The following is a 19,054-nucleotide window of genomic DNA, read 5'->3' on the forward strand; positions in this document are numbered from 1 at the left end:
ATAATACTAAGTAACATACTATATAATACTAAGTAACATACTATATATAATACTAAGTAACACACTATATAATACTAAGTAACATACTATATAATACTAAGTAACATACTATATAATACTAAGTAACATACTATATAATACTAAGTAACATACTATATAATACTAAGTAACATACTATATATAATACTAAGTAACATACTATATAATACTAAGTAACATACTATATATAATACTAAGTAACATACTATATAATACTAAGTAACATACTATATATAATACTAAGTAACATACTATATAATACTAAGTAACATACTATATAATACTAAGTAACATACTATATATAATACTAAGTAACACACTATATAATACTAAGTAACATACTATATAATACTAAGTAACATACTATATATAATACTAAGTAACATACTATATAATACTAAGTAACATACTATATAATACTAAGTAACATACTATATAATACTAAGTAACATACTATATAATACTAAGTAACATACTATATATAATACTAAGTAACACACTATATAATACTAAGTAACATACTATATAATACTAAGTAACATACTATATATAATACTAAGTAACACACTATATAATACTAAGTAACATACTATATAATACTAAGTAACATACTATATATAATACTAAGTAACATACTATATAATACTAAGTAACATACTATATAATACTAAGTAACATACTATATAATACTAAGTAACATACTATATAATACTAAGTAACATACTATATATAATACTAAGTAACACACTATATAATACTAAGTAACATACTATATAATACTAAGTAACATACTATATATAATACTAAGTAACATACTATATAATACTAAGTAACATACTATATAATACTAAGTAACATACTATATAATACTAAGTAACATACTATATATAATACTAAGTAACATACTATATAATACTAAGTAACATACTATATATAATACTAAGTAACATACTATATAATACTAAGTAACATACTATATAATACTAAGTAACATACTATATAATACTAAGTAACATACTATATATAATACTAAGTAACATACTATATAATACTAAGTAACATACTATATAATACTAAGTAACATACTATATATAATACTAAGTAACATACTATATAATACTAAGTAACATACTATATATAATACTAAGTAACACACTATATAATACTAAGTAACATACTATATAATACTAAGTAACATACTATATAATACTAAGTAACATACTATATAATACTAAGTAACATACTATATATAATACTAAGTAACATACTATATAATACTAAGTAACATACTATATATAATACTAAGTAACATACTATATAATACTAAGTAACATACTATATATAATACTAAGTAACATACTATATATAATACTAAGTAACACACTATATAATACTAAGTAACATACTATATAATACTAAGTAACATACTATATAATACTAAGTAACATACTATATAATACTAAGTAACATACTATATATAATACTAAGTAACATACTATATAATACTAAGTAACATACTATATATAATACTAAGTAACATACTATATAATACTAAGTAACATACTATATATAATACTAAGTAACATACTATATAATACTAAGTAACATACTATATATAATACTAAGTAACATACTATATAATACTAAGTAACATACTATATATAATACTAAGTAACATACTATATAATACTAAGTAACATACTATATAATACTAAGTAACATACTATGGGCCAGATTTACTTACCCGGTCCTGTCGCAATCCCGCGGTGCGTTGTTCGGCGAGGATTGGGGTCCAGCGCGGTTCACTAACATTGTGCGCCCGATATCCTGCAGGTGTCACTGCTGCGCCGAGGTCCGCCGGAGTTCACCTTCTTCTTCCCGGTGCATGTGAGTGCTTGATCTTGCGACAAATTTCGTTTTTTAAATTCCGCGGTTTGTCCGAATCTGTCGTACTGTCCGATGGAGACGCGCTCCCCCCTTACCCCCTGCGACTGCCCGGAGGAATATCCTGCGCCAGAGACGCGTCACTTCTTACTTTATGGAAACTGTGACTCTTCACATTGTTGTGCAGTTGTGATGGTGATGAAGGACATGAAGCGCCCATTACAGATGGTGGACATGACCACTAAGCGGCTGCTCAGGACTTGTGTTATTATAAGTCTATACCCGAGGTTTCAGGAACATCCAGTTATCAGTCCTCCAGCTACGACACCAGAGCGTCTCGTCTTATCATTCATTCCCCCATTAGGTTACAAGTACTTGTGAATAAATGATAAGACGAGGTGCTCCGCTGACGTAGCCCCCCAGACTGATTAGCATAATAGAACTGTATATTGCTGAAATGAGATATATATGTATAATCAGCATCGAACATCACCAGTCCCTGGAGCCCAGGAGTTAGGACTGAGGCTCCACCCCCCCTGTATGGAGAGGAGTCATGTGCACCCTCAGCTGTATGGAGAGGAGTCATGTGCACCCTCAGCTGTATGGAGAGGAGTCATGTGCACCCTCAGCTGTATGGAGAGGAGTCACGTGCACCCTCAGCTGTATGGAGAGGAGTCACGTGCACCCTCAGCTGTATGGAGAGGAGTCATGTGCACCCTCAGCTGTATGGAGAGGAGTCATGTGCACCCTCAGCTGTATGGAGAGGAGTCACGTGCACCCTCAGCTGTATGGAGAGGAGTCACGTGCACCCTCAGCTGTATGGAGAGGAGTCATGTGCACCCTCAGCTGTATGGAGAGGAGTCACGTGCACCCTCAGCTGTATGGAGAGGAGTCACGTGCACCCTCAGCTGTATGGAGAGGAGTCACGTGCACCCTCAGCTGTATGGAGAGGAGTCACGTGCACCCTCAGCTGTATGGAGAGGAGTCATGTGCACCCTCAGCTGTATGGAGAGGAGTCACGTGCACCCTCAGCTGTATGGAGAGGAGTCACGTGCACCCTCAGCTGTATGGAGAGGAGTCATGTGCACCCTCAGCTGTATGGAGAGGAGTCATGTGCACCCTCAGCTGTATGCCGTACACGGGTGTAGTACCCTCAGTGCAGGTGGTGACCCCAGGGTGTGTTTAGTGTCCCCAGAATCTCATCCCCTGAAGCAAAGTCTATTATTCAGAATGAAACTCCCTGATTGTCGGCTGCACATAAAGTGCATTTAATGTACCCGTCCTGTATACACTGTATATACTGTATATTGTACCCGTCCTGTATACACTGTATATACTGTATATTGTACCCGTCCTGTATACACTGTATATACTGTATAATGTACCCGTCCTGTATACACTGTATATACTGTATAATGTACCCGTCCTGTATACACTGTATATACTGTATAATGTACCTGCCCCGTATACACTGTATATACTGTATAATGTACCTGCCCCGTATACACTGTATATACTGTATAATGTACCTGCCCCGTATACACTGTATATTATACCCGTCCTGTATACACTGTACATACTGTATAATGTACCTGCCCCGTATACACTGTATATACTGTATAATGTACCTGCCCCGTATACACTGTATATACTGTATAATGTACCTGCCCCGTATACACTGTATATACTGTATAATGTACCTGCCCCGTATACACTGTATATACTGTATATTATACCCGTCCTGTATACACTGTACATACTGTATAATGTACCTGCCCCGTATACACTGTATATTATACCCGTCCTGTATACACTGTACATACTGTATAATGTACCTGCCCCGTATACACTGTATAGTGTACCTGTCCTGTATACCCTGTATATTGTACCCGTCCTGTATACCCTGTATAATGTACCTGTCCTGTATACCCTGTATATTGTACCCGTCCTGTATACCCTGTATAATGTACCTGTCCTGTATACCCTGTATAATGTACCCGTCCTGTATACACTGTATATACTGTATAATGTACCTGCCCCGTATACACTGTATATTGTACCCATCCTGTATACACTGTATACCCTGTATAATGTACCTGCCCCGTATACACTGTATATTGTACCCATCCTGTATACACTGTACATACTGTATAATGTACCTGCCCCGTATACACTGTATATTATACCCGTCCTGTATACACTGTACATACTGTATAATGTACCTGCCCCGTATACACTGTATAGTGTACCTGTCCTGTATACCCTGTATATTGTACCCGTCCTGTATACCCTGTATAATGTACCTGTCCTGTATACCCTGTATATTGTACCCGTCCTGTATACCCTGTATAATGTACCTGTCCTGTATACCCTGTATAATGTACCCGTCCTGTATACACTGTATATACTGTATAATGTACCTGCCCCGTATACACTGTATATTGTACCCATCCTGTATACACTGTATACCCTGTATAATGTACCTGCCCCGTATACACTGTATATTGTACCCATCCTGTATACACTGTATACCCTGTATAATGTACCTGTCCTGTATACCCTGTATATACTGTATAATGTACCTGCCCCGTATACACTGTATATTGTACCCATCCTGTATACACTGTATACCCTGTATAATGTACCTGTCCTGTATACCCTGTATATACTGTATAATGTACCTGCCCCGTATACCCTGTATATTGTACCCATCCTGTATACACTGTATACCCTGTATAATGTACCTGTCCTGTATACACTGTATATACTGTATAATGTACCTGCCCCGTATACACTGTATATTGTACCCATCCTGTATATCCTGTATATTGTACCTGTCCTGTATACACTGTATATACTGTATAATGTACCTGCCCCGTATACACTGTATATTATACCCGTCCTGTATACACTGTACATACTGTATAATGTACCTGCCCCGTATACACTGTATAGTGTACCTGTCCTGTATACCCTGTATATTGTACCCGTCCTGTATACCCTGTATAATGTACCTGTCCTGTATACCCTGTATAATGTACCCGTCCTGTATACACTGTATATACTGTATAATGTACCTGCCCCGTATACACTGTATATTGTACCCATCCTGTATACACTGTATACCCTGTATAATGTACCTGCCCCGTATACACTGTATATTGTACCCATCCTGTATACACTGTATACCCTGTATAATGTACCTGTCCTGTATACCCTGTATATACTGTATAATGTACCTGCCCCGTATACACTGTATATTGTACCCATCCTGTATACACTGTATACCCTGTATAATGTACCTGTCCTGTATACACTGTATATACTGTATAATGTACCTGCCCCGTATACACTGTATATTGTACCCATCCTGTATATCCTGTATATTGTACCTGTCCTGTATACACTGTATATACTGTATAATGTACCTGCCCCGTATACACTGTATATTATACCCGTCCTGTATACACTGTACATACTGTATAATGTACCTGCCCCGTATACACTGTATAGTGTACCTGTCCTGTATACCCTGTATATTGTACCTGTCCTGTATACCCTGTATATACTGTATAATGTACCCGTCCTGTATACCCTGTATATACTGTATAATGTACCTGCCCCGTATACACTGTATAGTGTACCTGTCCTGTATACACTGTATATACTGTATAATGTACCTGCCCCGTATACACTGTATATTGTACCCATCCTGTATACACTGTATATACTGTATAATGTACCTGCCCCGTATACACTGTATATTGTACCCATCCTGTATACACTGTATATACTGTATAATGTACCTGCCCCGTATACACTGTATATTGTACCCATCCTGTATACACTGTATAATGTACCCATCCTGTATATACTGTATAATGTACCCATCCTGTATACACTGTATATACTGTATAATGTACCTGCCCCGTATACACTGTATATTGTACCCATCCTGTATATACTGTATAATGTACCCATCCTGTATATACTGTATAATGTACCCATCCTGTATACACTGTATATACTGTATAATGTACCTGCCCCGTATACACTGTATATACTGTATAATGTACCTGCCCCGTATACACTGTATATTATACCCGTCCTGTATACACTGTACATACTGTATAATGTACCTGCCCCGTATACACTGTATATACTGTATAATGTACCTGCCCCGTATACACTGTATATACTGTATAATGTACCTGCCCCGTATACACTGTATATACTGTATAATGTACCTGCCCCGTATACACTGTATATACTGTATATTATACCCGTCCTGTATACACTGTACATACTGTATAATGTACCTGCCCCGTATACACTGTATATTATACCCGTCCTGTATACACTGTACATACTGTATAATGTACCTGCCCCGTATACACTGTATAGTGTACCTGTCCTGTATACCCTGTATATTGTACCCGTCCTGTATACCCTGTATAATGTACCTGTCCTGTATACCCTGTATATACTGTATAATGTACCCGTCCTGTATACACTGTATATACTGTATAATGTACCTGCCCCGTATACACTGTATATTGTACCCATCCTGTATACACTGTATACCCTGTATAATGTACCTGTCCTGTATACACTGTATATACTGTATAATGTACCTGCCCCGTATACACTGTATATTGTACCCATCCTGTATATCCTGTATATTGTACCTGTCCTGTATACACTGTATATACTGTATAATGTACCTGCCCCGTATACACTGTATATTATACCCGTCCTGTATACACTGTACATACTGTATAATGTACCTGCCCCGTATACACTGTATAGTGTACCTGTCCTGTATACCCTGTATATTGTACCTGTCCTGTATACCCTGTATATACTGTATAATGTACCCGTCCTGTATACCCTGTATATACTGTATAATGTACCTGCCCCGTATACACTGTATAGTGTACCTGTCCTGTATACACTGTATATACTGTATAATGTACCTGCCCCGTATACACTGTATATTGTACCCATCCTGTATACACTGTATATACTGTATAATGTACCTGCCCCGTATACACTGTATATTGTACCCATCCTGTATACACTGTATATACTGTATAATGTACCTGCCCCGTATACACTGTATATTGTACCCATCCTGTATACACTGTATATACTGTATAATGTACCTGCCCCGTATACACTGTATATTGTACCCATCCTGTATATACTGTATAATGTACCCATCCTGTATACACTGTATATACTGTATAATGTACCTGCCCCGTATACCCTGTATATTGTACCCGTCCTGTATATCCTGATAGTATTTATGACCTTCTCTTCTCCCTCCTCCTTATAGACCCTCCCAAGGAGCCGGTGCTGATGTGCAGGTCCAATAACTATCCCGCTTCGTTCTACTGCAGCTGGCACCTGCCAAGTCCCACCTACATCCCCAACTACTTCAACATCACTGTTAAGTATGTACCCCCCCCCCCCCCCCCCCAATCACTATTTGCATCTTGAGTGGTTTTACTCTGGGTCTATCACCCCCATCATCCTACAGCTGTATCGGCATGGTGCAGCACACATGGCTGTGGGATAATGGGGGTGATGCTCCCCTCCAATGTTTTGGGGTGATGAACCTCTCCTTGTATTTTCAGGCACGGCTCCACACATCTCTACTGTGAGAGGGATCCCTTCCCCAAAAACCGCTGTCACATCAAGTACAGCCGCCTCTTCTCCACCGTGAAGTATGAAGTGACCGTCGTGGCCACCAACGCCCTGGGCAACAGCTCTGCCTCCATCAACTTCGACGAGTTCTCAATAGGTAACATGTCACTGACTGACCCCAAAACTGTGCCCCCAACATGTGCCGTGCAGAACACTAAGCCAGGGGTCTCTCAGACATCAGGCCCTGATATAATAAAATCACAGGTCATCCGCTGGAGTATGGATTTATATCCCAGAGTTGTAACATCTCCAAGTGCACTGGGAAAGGGTGTATCCTCACACTGCTGTGCACTAGGGGGGGTATCCTCACACTGCTGTGCACTAGGGGGGGGTGTCCTCTCACTGCTATGCACTGGGGGTCGTATCCTCACACTGCTATGCACTGGGGGTCGTATGCACTGGGGGTCATATCCTCACACTGCTATGCACTGGGGGTCGTATGCACTGGGGGTCATATCCTCACACTGCTATGCACTGGGGGTCGTATGCACTGGGGGGTGGGTCCTCACACTGTTATGCACTGGGGGGGCGGGTCCTCACACTGTTATGCACTGGGGGTCGTATGCACTGGGGGTCGTATCCTCACACTGCTATGCACTGGGGGTCGTATGCACTGGGGGTCGTATCTTCTCACTGCTATGCACTGGGGGTCGTATCCTCTCACTGTTGTGCACTGGGGGTCATATCCTCTCACTGCTGTGCACTGGGGGACGTATCCTCTCACTGCTGTGCACTGGGAGGCGTATCCTCTCACTGCTGTGCACTGGGGGTGTGTCCTCACACTGCTGTGCACTGGGGGCGTGTCCTCACACTGCTGTGCACTGGGGGTGTGTCCTCACACTGCTGTGCACTGGGGGCGTGTCCTCACACTGCTGTGCACTGGGGGGCGTGTCGTCGCACTGCTGTGCATTGGGGGTCGTATCCTCACACTGCTGTGCATTGGGGGTCGTATCCTCACACTGCTGTGCATTGGGGGTCGTATCCTCACACTGCTGTGCGCTGGGGGTCGTATCCTCACACTGCTGTGCACTGGGGGTCGTATCCTCACACTGCTGTGCACTGGGGGTCGTATCCTCTCACTGCTGTGCACAGGGAGGCGTATCCTCACACTGCTGTGCACTGGGGGGGCGTATCCTCACACTGCTGTGCACTGCAAGGCGTATCTTCACACTGCTGTGCACTGCAAGGCGTATCTTCACACTGCTGTGCACTGCAGGGCGTATCTTCACACTGCTGTGCACTGGGGTTGTATCCTCACACTGCTGTGCACTGGGGTTGTATCCTCACACTGCTGTGCACTGGGGTTGTATCCTCACACTGCTGTGCACTGGGGTTGTATCCTCACACTGCTGTGCACTGGGGTTGTATCCTCACACTGCTGTGCACTGGGGTTGTATCCTCACACTGCTGTGCACTGGGGTTGTATCCTCACACTGCTGTGCACTGGGGTTGTATCCTCACACTGCTGTGCACTGGGGTTGTATCCTCACACTACTGTGTGCAACACACACCAGTGGGGCTGACAAGGAGCATGTATGTAAATGGGTGCAGATGTTGGCGGAGGGAATCTTGTAGGCTAAGACTGGAGTGGCTGTGGCCTAAAGCTTTTGTCCTGGTAGCTTCATGTCCTAGGGTAGGCCTCATCCACCCCTGCCATGGACCAACAGGGTGAAGCTAAGAAAAATAGAAAGTTTGGTTAATTGTGAAGAACAGGCTGGCCACAGTATCCTATCCTCCAGAGCAGCTGCTTGTGGTGTGTTATACCTCAGCCCAGGAATCGATGTCCTCTCTGTAGAGGAGCCAAGCTGGCTCTGCTGCATGGGAAACTGAATTTGGTTCACAACATCCAAAGAGGTAGAAATCCAGCTCCCAGGTATAATCATGTTATAATCATTCATAATATTAAAAGCAGAATTCCAGGTGCGGTGTGTAAGGTGTGAACAGAAGATGAGCCTCCCTCCTGCGCGGTCCCAAACGCATCATCTTCTGTTGACACCTTACATACCGCACCTGGAATTCTGCTTTTAATATTATGAATGATTATAACATGATTATACCTGGGAGCTGGATTTCTACCTCTTTGGATTTTGTGTGCTTGTACCCGGGTCCCGGACCGACGTCTTTTCCGCGCTTCACATTGACAGCCTACAAGAACGGCTGAGATACAATTTCTTTTCAGTGGTTCAATTTTTGGTTTATCTGACTTTGGTGCTAGGGATATATGAACTTTGACCCCGCTAAAGTTCTTTAGACCTCCTGATAGGGGGGAGAATAAACTAACCTGGTCCTGATTACAGCTACAGTCCTGGGAAGACCAGACAATGACTACGGTTTCTACAAATGTAACAAGTTCTGCAGACATCAATAGAGATACAGAACAACCCTCAGAGTACAAGAAAGTCCTTAAAGAACAATTCAGATTTCGGGGAAATATATGTCTCCTGATTTCTGCCACTTGTTGGTCATGTTGTATTATAAGTGGGATATAGCAATCAATATAATAATATAGAGGGCAGAGCGGCTGGAGCTTGTGAGTCTGGGCCAGTAGGAAGACACCCAACATCTTCCTGGGACCAATGGGAAGGCCAGACCCAACCAAGTTAATTTAGTAATGGCCCAACTCCAGGACATTACATGTGCACTGGGGGGCATGATCTCACACTGCAGTGTCCTCTGTGCTGTGCCCTGAGCCCCTCCATCCTGCTCTGCAACTGTATCAGCAGCGTTAGGACATGCCCCTTAGAGCACAGCAGCGTTAGGACATGCCCCTTAGAGCACAGCAGCGTTAGGACACGCCCCTTAGAGCACAGCAGCGTTAGGACACGCCCCTTAGAGCACAGCAGCGTTAGGACACGCCCCTTAGAGCACAGCAGCGTTAGGACATGCTAGCAGAGCACAGCAGTGTTAGGACACACCCCTTAGAGCACAGCAGTGTTAGGACACGCCCCTTAGAGCACAGCAGCATTAGGACACGCCCCTTAGAGCACAGCAGCATTAGGACACGCCCCTTAGAGCACAGCAGCGTCAGGACACGCCCCTTAGAGCACAGCAGCGTTAGGACATGCCCCTTAGAGCACAGCAGCGTTAGGACATGCTTGAAGAAGCTACAATCCTGGAATATTAATCCATATTTCAGAAGTCCGGCTGCTACTCAAAACCTACGTGAGGGTCTGATTACACATCTGTCCAGGGACTGTTAGTAGCACTGCCAGCACAGAGCACAGCAGTGTGAGATAGGATTACTCATCTCTGTAGGTCTCATGTCCTTTTGTTGGATGTATACTGGAGTAATATAATGTCCTGTGTCACCTTCTGCTCAGCCATCACAATCCTCTCCTCTGTCCTCCCAGCGGCTGCCATCATGTGGCTCCTCTCCTGAAATACTCTGTGCTGCAAACACTCAAAATTGTGAAAAATCTGTGTAATCTGAACGCCGCTGCTCGGCCTTGAGACGAGTCCAGATCAATCTCAGCCTCCTGCATCACATAGTGGGATGACAGTGAGAGCTGCTCATGAGCGTGAGCGCCCCCCGGAGGCATCCTGATGTCACCGCTCATCCACACAATCCACAGTTCTTATAATTACATTGGCTTTGTGCTCGTCTGGCAGCACATGTGACCGCGGCGCCAATAAAACTAATTAAATTGAAAAGACATGGGAAGCGGAAGATGTGAACCTGGCTGTGAAACCGCTGCGCCTCACTGACATCCTCCACCACACTCCCCAACTATACCGCCAACCCCTGCTCCACTGCAAGACCTCAGGAGGAGCAGGACTTAACCCCAACATCCCCAGGGGAAAACCAAGCCCCACACTAGGATAGTACACATATCCCTGTACATAGGGGGCAGTATTATAGTAGTTATATTCCTGTACATAGGGGGCAGTATTATAGTAGTTATATTCCTGTACATAGGGGGCAGTATTATAGTAGTTATATTCCTGTACATAGGGGGCAGTATTATAGTAGTTATATCCCTGTACATAGGGGGCAGTATTATAGTAGTTATATTCCTGTACATAGGGGGCAGTATTATAGTAGTTATATCCCTGTACATAGGGGGCAGTATTATAGTAGTTATATCCCTGTACATAGGGGGCAGTATTATAGTAGTTATATTCTTGTACATAGGGGGCAGTATTATAGTAGTTATATTCCTGTACATAGGGGGCAGTATTATAGTAGTTATATTCTTGTACATAGGGGGCAGTATTATAGTAGTTATATTCTTGTACATAGGGGGCAGTATTATAGTAGTTATATTCTTGTACATAGGGGGCAGTATTATAGTAGTTATATTCTTGTACATATGGGGCAGTATTATAGTAGTTATATTCTTGTACATAGGGAGCAGTATTATAGTAGTTATATTCTTGTACATAGGGGGCAGTATTATAGTAGTTATATTCTTGTGCATATGGGGCAGTATTATAGTAGTTATATTCCTGTACATAGGGGGCAGTATTATAGTAGTTATATTCCTGTACATAGGGGGCAGTATTATAGTAGTTATATTCTTGTACATAGGGGGGCAGTATTATAGTAGTTATATTCCTGTGCATAGGGGGCAGTATTATAGTAGTTATATTCCTGTACATAGGGGGCAGTATTATAGTAGTTATATTACTGTACATAGGGGGCAGTATTATAGTAGTTATATTCCTGTACATAGGGGGCAGTATTATAGTAGTTATATTCCTGTACACAGGGGGCAGTATTATAGTAGTTATATTCTTGTACATAGGGGCAGTATTATAGTAGTTATATTCTTGTACATAGGCGGTAGTATTACAGTAGTTATATTCCTGTACATAGGGGGCAGTATGATAGTAGTGATATTCCTGTACATAGGGGGCAGTATTATAGTAGTTATATTCTTGTACATAGGGGGCGGTATTATAGTAGTTATATTCTTGTACATAGGGGGCGGTATTATAGTAGTTATATTCCTGCACATAGGGGCAGTAATATAGTAGTTATATTCTTGTACATAGGGGGTAGTATTATAGTAGTTATATTCCTGTACATAGGGGGCAGTATTATAGTAGTTATATTCTTGTACATAGGGGGCAGTATTATAGTAGTTATATTGCTGTACTTAGGGGGCAGTATTATAGTAGTTATATTCTTGTACATAGGGGGCAGTATTATAGTAGTTATATTCTTGTACATAGGGGGCAGTATTATAGTAGTTATATTCTTGTACATAGGGGCAGTATTATAGTAGTTATATTCTTGTACATAGGGGGCAGTATTATAGTAGTTATATTCCTGTACATAGGGGGTAGTATTACAGTAGTTATATTCCTGTACATAGGGGGCAGTATGATAGTAGTGATATTCCTGTATATAGGGGGCAGTATTATAGTAGTTATATTCCTGTACATAGGGGGCAGTATTATAGTAGTTATATTCTTGTACATAGGGGGCAGTATTATAGTAGTTATATTCTTGTACATAGGGGGCAGTATTATAGTAGTTATATTCTTGTACATAGGAGGCAGTATTATAGTAGTTATATTCCTGTACATAGGGGGCAGTATTATAGTAGATATATTCTTGTACATAGGGGGCAGTATTATAGTAGTTATATTCCCGTACATAGGGGGAATATGTACTGTGTTTCAACACGCAATTAAAACGCAATGTTTGACTGCACCCTTAGAAGTAACCAATAAATGAAAAAAAAATGTAAATGTAAAAATTTAAGAATTAAAAAAAAAAACAGGTCACTATACAAAATTTCTATTTACATGATAAAACGGGGTCCATGAAAAAAATACTTCCTTTGTATCTGCCCTGGATCAGGTGCAGATTTGCGCCTAAAAAGTTGCCCAAATAAGCAAAAAAGTGATGCATAAGTGAAAAGTCGCACGGAACGTCTGGAAAACAAAGATACATAAGGCACAAGGTGCACCGGAAAAACAACAGCAAAAGTCGCCGTGAAACATTTCAAAAATGAGAACTAAAGATGCATGTCCCCAGTGAATGACCTCTGTGACACATGTCCCCAGTGAATGACCTCTGTGACACATGTCCCCAGTGAATGACCTCTGTGACACATGTCCCCAGTGAATGACCTCTGTGACACATGTCCCCAGTGAATGACCTCTGTGACACATGTCCCCAGTGAATGACCTCTGTGACACATGTCCCCAGTGAATGACCTCATGTCCCCAGTGAATGACCTCTGTGACACATCTCCCCCAGTGAATGACCTCTGTGACACATCTCCCCGTGAATGACCTCTGTGACACACATGTCCCCCAGTGAATGACCTCTGTGACACATGTCCCCAGTGAATGACCTCTGTGACACATGTCCCCAGTGAATGACCTCTGTGACACATCTCCCCCAGTGAATGACCTCAGTGACACATGTGCCCCAGTGAATGACCTCTGTGACACACATGTCCCCCAGTGAATGACCTCTGTGACACACATGTCCCCCAGTGAATGACCTCTGTGACACATGTCCCCCAGTGAATGACCTCTGTGACACACGTCCCCTAGTGAATGACCTCTGTGACACACGTCCCCCAGTGAATGACCTCTCTGACACATGTCCCCCAGTGAATGACCTCTGTGACACACGTCCCCCAATGAATGACCTCTGTGACACACGTCCCCCAGTGAATGACCTCTCTGACACATGTCCCCAGTGAATGACCTCTGTGACACATGTCCCCCAGTGAATGACCTCTGTGACACATGTCCCCCAGTGAATGACCTCATGTCCCCAGTGAATGACCTCTGTGACACATGTCCCCAGTGAATGACCTCATGTCCCCAGTGAATGACCTCTGTGACACATGTCCCCCAGTGAATGACCCCTGATACATGAGATGGAGTAGTGATGGTTTGTGGTTGGTATAAATGACCTGTTACCAGTGATGTATATCAGGGGGGGGGGGGGGTCGTGCTCTTTAGTAGGTGTCATTAGTGTATCTGCAGGGGCTCTGGCGTCTTGTTTGTTCATCTGCTGTTGGATGTGATTTTTGGCTTGTTACCTTATATCTAGACTTTGCTGTCACTCCCAGAATATTCCTTGTGCGTTGCGGCTGTGGTGACCTGTGGGGGGGGGCACAGTCAGGGGACGCACTTCCTGTTTTAGAATCTTTCATTTTACTCCATTTTTGGATAGCTCTTTAATGGTGAAGGCTTTAACTTGTTTTTTCTCATCCACAGTGAAGCCGGACCCCCCAGAAAATGTCCTGGCAAAGCCGGTCCATAAAAACCCCCGGCGGCTGGAGGTCACCTGGCAGATACCAAACAGCTGGCCGGACCCCGAGTCATTCCCACTCAAATTCTTCCTGCGATATCGACCACTCATCCTAGATCAATGGCAGCATGTGAGTACAGAGCCTGATCCCATCTATCTATATGTAGCAGCATGGACTCATATCTCAGAATTGTAGCTCCTCACACTGCTGTGCACCTAGCGCTTTTCACTGATCTGCTCCCAGTGACTCAGCTCCCTATACAGATCCGACTCTTCTCCCTATACAGATCCCACTCTTCTGGCTCCAGTTTTCAGACAGCCACCCATCCACACTGCACTTTTAACCCAAAATGGTCAGTTTAAAGGGGCGTGGCCACATTACAAGGGTGGGGCTACCAATTCCAGGTGGAGCTAAGTGGACCTTCGGCTCTCACGGCAGATCCGACTTCTGTGGTTCTCCTGCAAGAGCCGACTCAGAGCTGACTCGTTCCATCCATCTCTACATCACGTGTGTAGCTAGCAGGAGAGCTGTGTCTGTGCAGATCTGTAGATGCAGAAATCTCCTACAAAGAATAATAAGTTAGAAGGGCCCTCCTGTTCCCTATCACTTTCCTGACTAGCCTGGCAGTGTTCGTCACATGGAGGAGTATGGAAAACGTAGTTCAAACCAGCAATTAAATAGTTACATGAAGTTTATAGTCTCTCCTGTGTGAGCACTAAGGGTTAAAGGGGTTGTCTGAGAGATATTTTAAAATTAGCCGGGGGCGGGGGGATGCATAGAATAATAAACAATCTGAATAAGAGCGTGAAAGGCATCATGGGTTTTGAGGGCAGCTTATAATTGACTCTGCTCAGGGCACAGACCAGAATAAGTTAGACTCCGCCCACTTCTCTGCTGCAGAGGAGGATTTCTGTCAAGTAGCTGAGAATAGTAAATTCTATAACTCTGGAAAGTAAAGGGCGAGCAGCAGAATCCGGGCATCGATCTGTGTGTATAATCACATCTGACTTGATTAAAATTATTAAGAAATCAGAGCCTCCCTTTAAAGGTTGCCTTTAAATGATATTGAATTGATCTCAGATTTGGGGTCCTACATATTTACTACCTGCTATGACATTAGAGCGCCCCCATGTGGTTTTTGTTAGCTCAGTGTTAATCATATCATGCGGTGTATGGCATCACATGATGTCGCCCGGTGCCAGCCACTTCCCCAGTTGGCTCCTCAAGGTCAGGGCCAGCTGTAGGGACGGCGGGCTAGCCTCTTGCTGGTGACACATCTGGACATCTCCCCCTGGCGGGACTGCGATATCCGGCTCTCCAGCCCTGGCATGCTGCCCTTGCACATTCTCTAATTACCCGGCTGCTCCAGGACCTGACACTAAGCTCCTGCACTTAATTCTAGCAATGTCAATTAGGACGAGGCAGAGCGGAGGAAACGAGGGATGAGGCAGCATTAATATGCAGGATCCATGGGTTGCGATCGATGGCAGATGCATTACACGGCCTGATCTGACTCAGCAACCGGAGGAGAGGACGAGGCGCCCAGGACATTGTGCCCGCATACCTCCACCACCTGCGCTTTTACCCAATATACCAATATTACACTCAATATACCACCTCCTGTACCACCATTATACTCCACATACCAACATTATATCCCATATACCAGCTCCTACACCCCATATACCACCATTATACCTTATTTACCACCTCCTGTACCCCATATACCACCATTATACCTTATATACCACCTCCTGTACCCCATATACCACCTCCTGTACCCCATACACTGCCATTATATCCTGTATATCACCTACTGTACCCCATATACCATCATTATACCCCATTTACCACCTCCTATACCTCGGATATCACCTACTATACTCCATTTATTATACTCCCTTGAGCATCTGTAAGAATAAACCCGGTTTGGATTATTTTCTAGTGTCTGGGGTCCCACCTCGAGGCTCCCCGATCTGTTGGATGTAGATGGACCTGTGGCTCAGAAAGCTTCCAGTGGTGTTGTGTAATGATGTGGTCGTGTCTATGGGGTACGGTCACCTCTGTGTGTGGTCTGTGCTGCCCCCTATAGAGCAGACATTGTGGGCCTGGAGGGGCACAGCAGAGGATTAGATGGCACCCGGCTCCTCTGATGTTTCCTCCATTCTTTCAGCTCCTCTTTGTTCATCTGCCTGCGGCCCCCTCCATCGCTCGCATCGGGTCTCTTATTAATGGGAAATCAATGTCCCGGGCCATTAGCACTGAAAGAGAAAGCGGAGGAGGGGCCGGGGGTCACCGCCAAGAGAGACTCATGAAAACCCCTTTGATTTCTCTCGTCTCCCAGTCCTCGGCCTTTGATGCAGGTGCCAGCAGCCATCAGTCACAGGGTCCAGTACAATGGATCAGACTGGAACACAGTAACCCATGCATGCTCTCCCTGTGATGTCATCTGATGTCATTGGGGTGCGATGTCATCTGATGTTGTTGGGGTGTGATGTCATCTGATGTGATGTTTTTGGGGTGTGATGTCATCTGATCTCATTCGGGTGTGATGTCATCTGATGTTGTTGGGGTGTGATATCATCTGATGTGATGTCATTGGGGTGTGATATCATCTGATGTGATGTCATTGGGGTGTGATGTCATCTGATGTGATGTTTTTGGGGTGTGATGTCATCTGATGCTGTTGGGGTGTGATGTCATCTGATGCTGTTGGGGTGTGATGTCATCTGATGTTGTTGGGCTGTGATGTCATCTGATGTTGTTGGGCTGTGATGTCATCTGATGTTGTTGGGCTGTGATGTCATCTGATGTTGTTGGGCTGTGATGTCATCTGATGTGATGTTGTTGGGCTGTGATGTCATCTGATGTGATGTCGTTGGGCTGTGATGTCATCTGATGTGATGTCATTGGGGTGTGATGTCATCTGATGTGATGTCATTGGGGTGTGATGTCATCTGATGTGATGTCATTGGGGTGTGATGTCATCTGATGTGATGTCATTGGGGTGTGATGTCATCTGATGTGATGTCATTGGGGTGTGATGTAGTATCAGCCCCCTGCAGACTGTCCATCCACAGCGCACATTACAGGGCGTCTTCTCTTGTCTTCTTCTGCGGCACAGTTTTGGTTTGTGCCTTGGATCTTCTCTTTGGATCTTTTTAAGACCCCAGACCAGATCCCGGAATTGCTTTAGACCCCGATCTCTGGGACACAAGCAATGACGGGGGGTGGCATTGTGTACGGTATATAGCACACGGCTGTCCTTTAGGCACGTACGGTATATAGCAGACGGCTGTCCTATAGGCACGTACGGTATATAGCAGACGGCTGTCCTATAGGCACGTACGGTATATAGCAGACGGCTGTCCTATAGGCACGTACGGTATATAGCACACGGCTGTCCTATAGGCAGGTACGGTATATAGCACACGGCTGTCCTATAGGCAGGTACGGTATATAGCACACGGCTGTCCTATAGGCAGGTACTGTATATAGCACACGGCTGTCCTATAGGCAGGTACGGTATATAGCACACGGCTGTCCTATAGGCAGGTACGGTATATAGCACACGGCTGTCCTATAGGCAGGTACGGTATATAGCACACGGCTGTCCTATAGGCAGGTACGGTATATAGCACACGGCTGTCCTATAGGCAGGTACGGTATATAGCACACGGCTGTCCTATAGGCAGGTACGGTATATAGCACACGGCTGTCCTATAGGCAGGTACGGTATATAGCACACGGCTGTCCTATAGGCAGGTACGGTATATAGCACACGGCTGTCCTATAGGCAGGTACGGTATATAGCACACGGCTGTCCTATAGGCAGGTACGGTATATAGCACACGGCTGTCCTATAGGCACGTATGGTATATAGCACACGGCTGTCCTATAGGCAGGTACGGTATATAGCAGACGGCTGTCCTATAGGCAGGTACGGTATATAGCAGACGGCTGTCCTATAGGCAGGTACGGTATATAGCACACGGCTGTCCTATAGACAGGTACGGTATATAGCACACGGCTGTCCTATAGACAGGTACGGTATATAGCACACGGCTGTCCTATAGACAGGTACGGTATATAGCACACGGCTGTCCTATAGACAGGTACGGTATATAGCACACGGCTGTCCTGTAGACAGGTACGGTATATAGCACACGGCTGTCCTGTAGACAGGTACGGTATATAGC

General features: G+C 43.8%; 1 protein-coding gene across 8 annotated transcripts in view; it reads left to right on the forward strand.

Moving 5' to 3' along the window:
* Positions 1-19,054, forward strand: part of CNTFR (ciliary neurotrophic factor receptor) — a 313,015-nt gene that overhangs the window by 272,385 nt on the left and 21,576 nt on the right. For all 8 annotated transcript variants that reach the window (XM_072132724.1, XM_072132725.1, XM_072132727.1 and 5 more), the window contains 3 exons: positions 7,262-7,379; positions 7,563-7,729; positions 14,821-14,984. In XM_072132724.1, the coding sequence (XP_071988825.1) occupies positions 7,262-7,379; positions 7,563-7,729; positions 14,821-14,984 (449 nt within the window). The remainder of the gene's footprint in view (positions 1-7,261; positions 7,380-7,562; positions 7,730-14,820; positions 14,985-19,054) is intronic.

The sequence above is a fragment of the Engystomops pustulosus genome, chromosome 1 (assembly GCF_040894005.1).
Source record: "Engystomops pustulosus chromosome 1, aEngPut4.maternal, whole genome shotgun sequence".
NCBI lineage: Eukaryota > Metazoa > Chordata > Amphibia > Anura > Leptodactylidae > Engystomops > Engystomops pustulosus.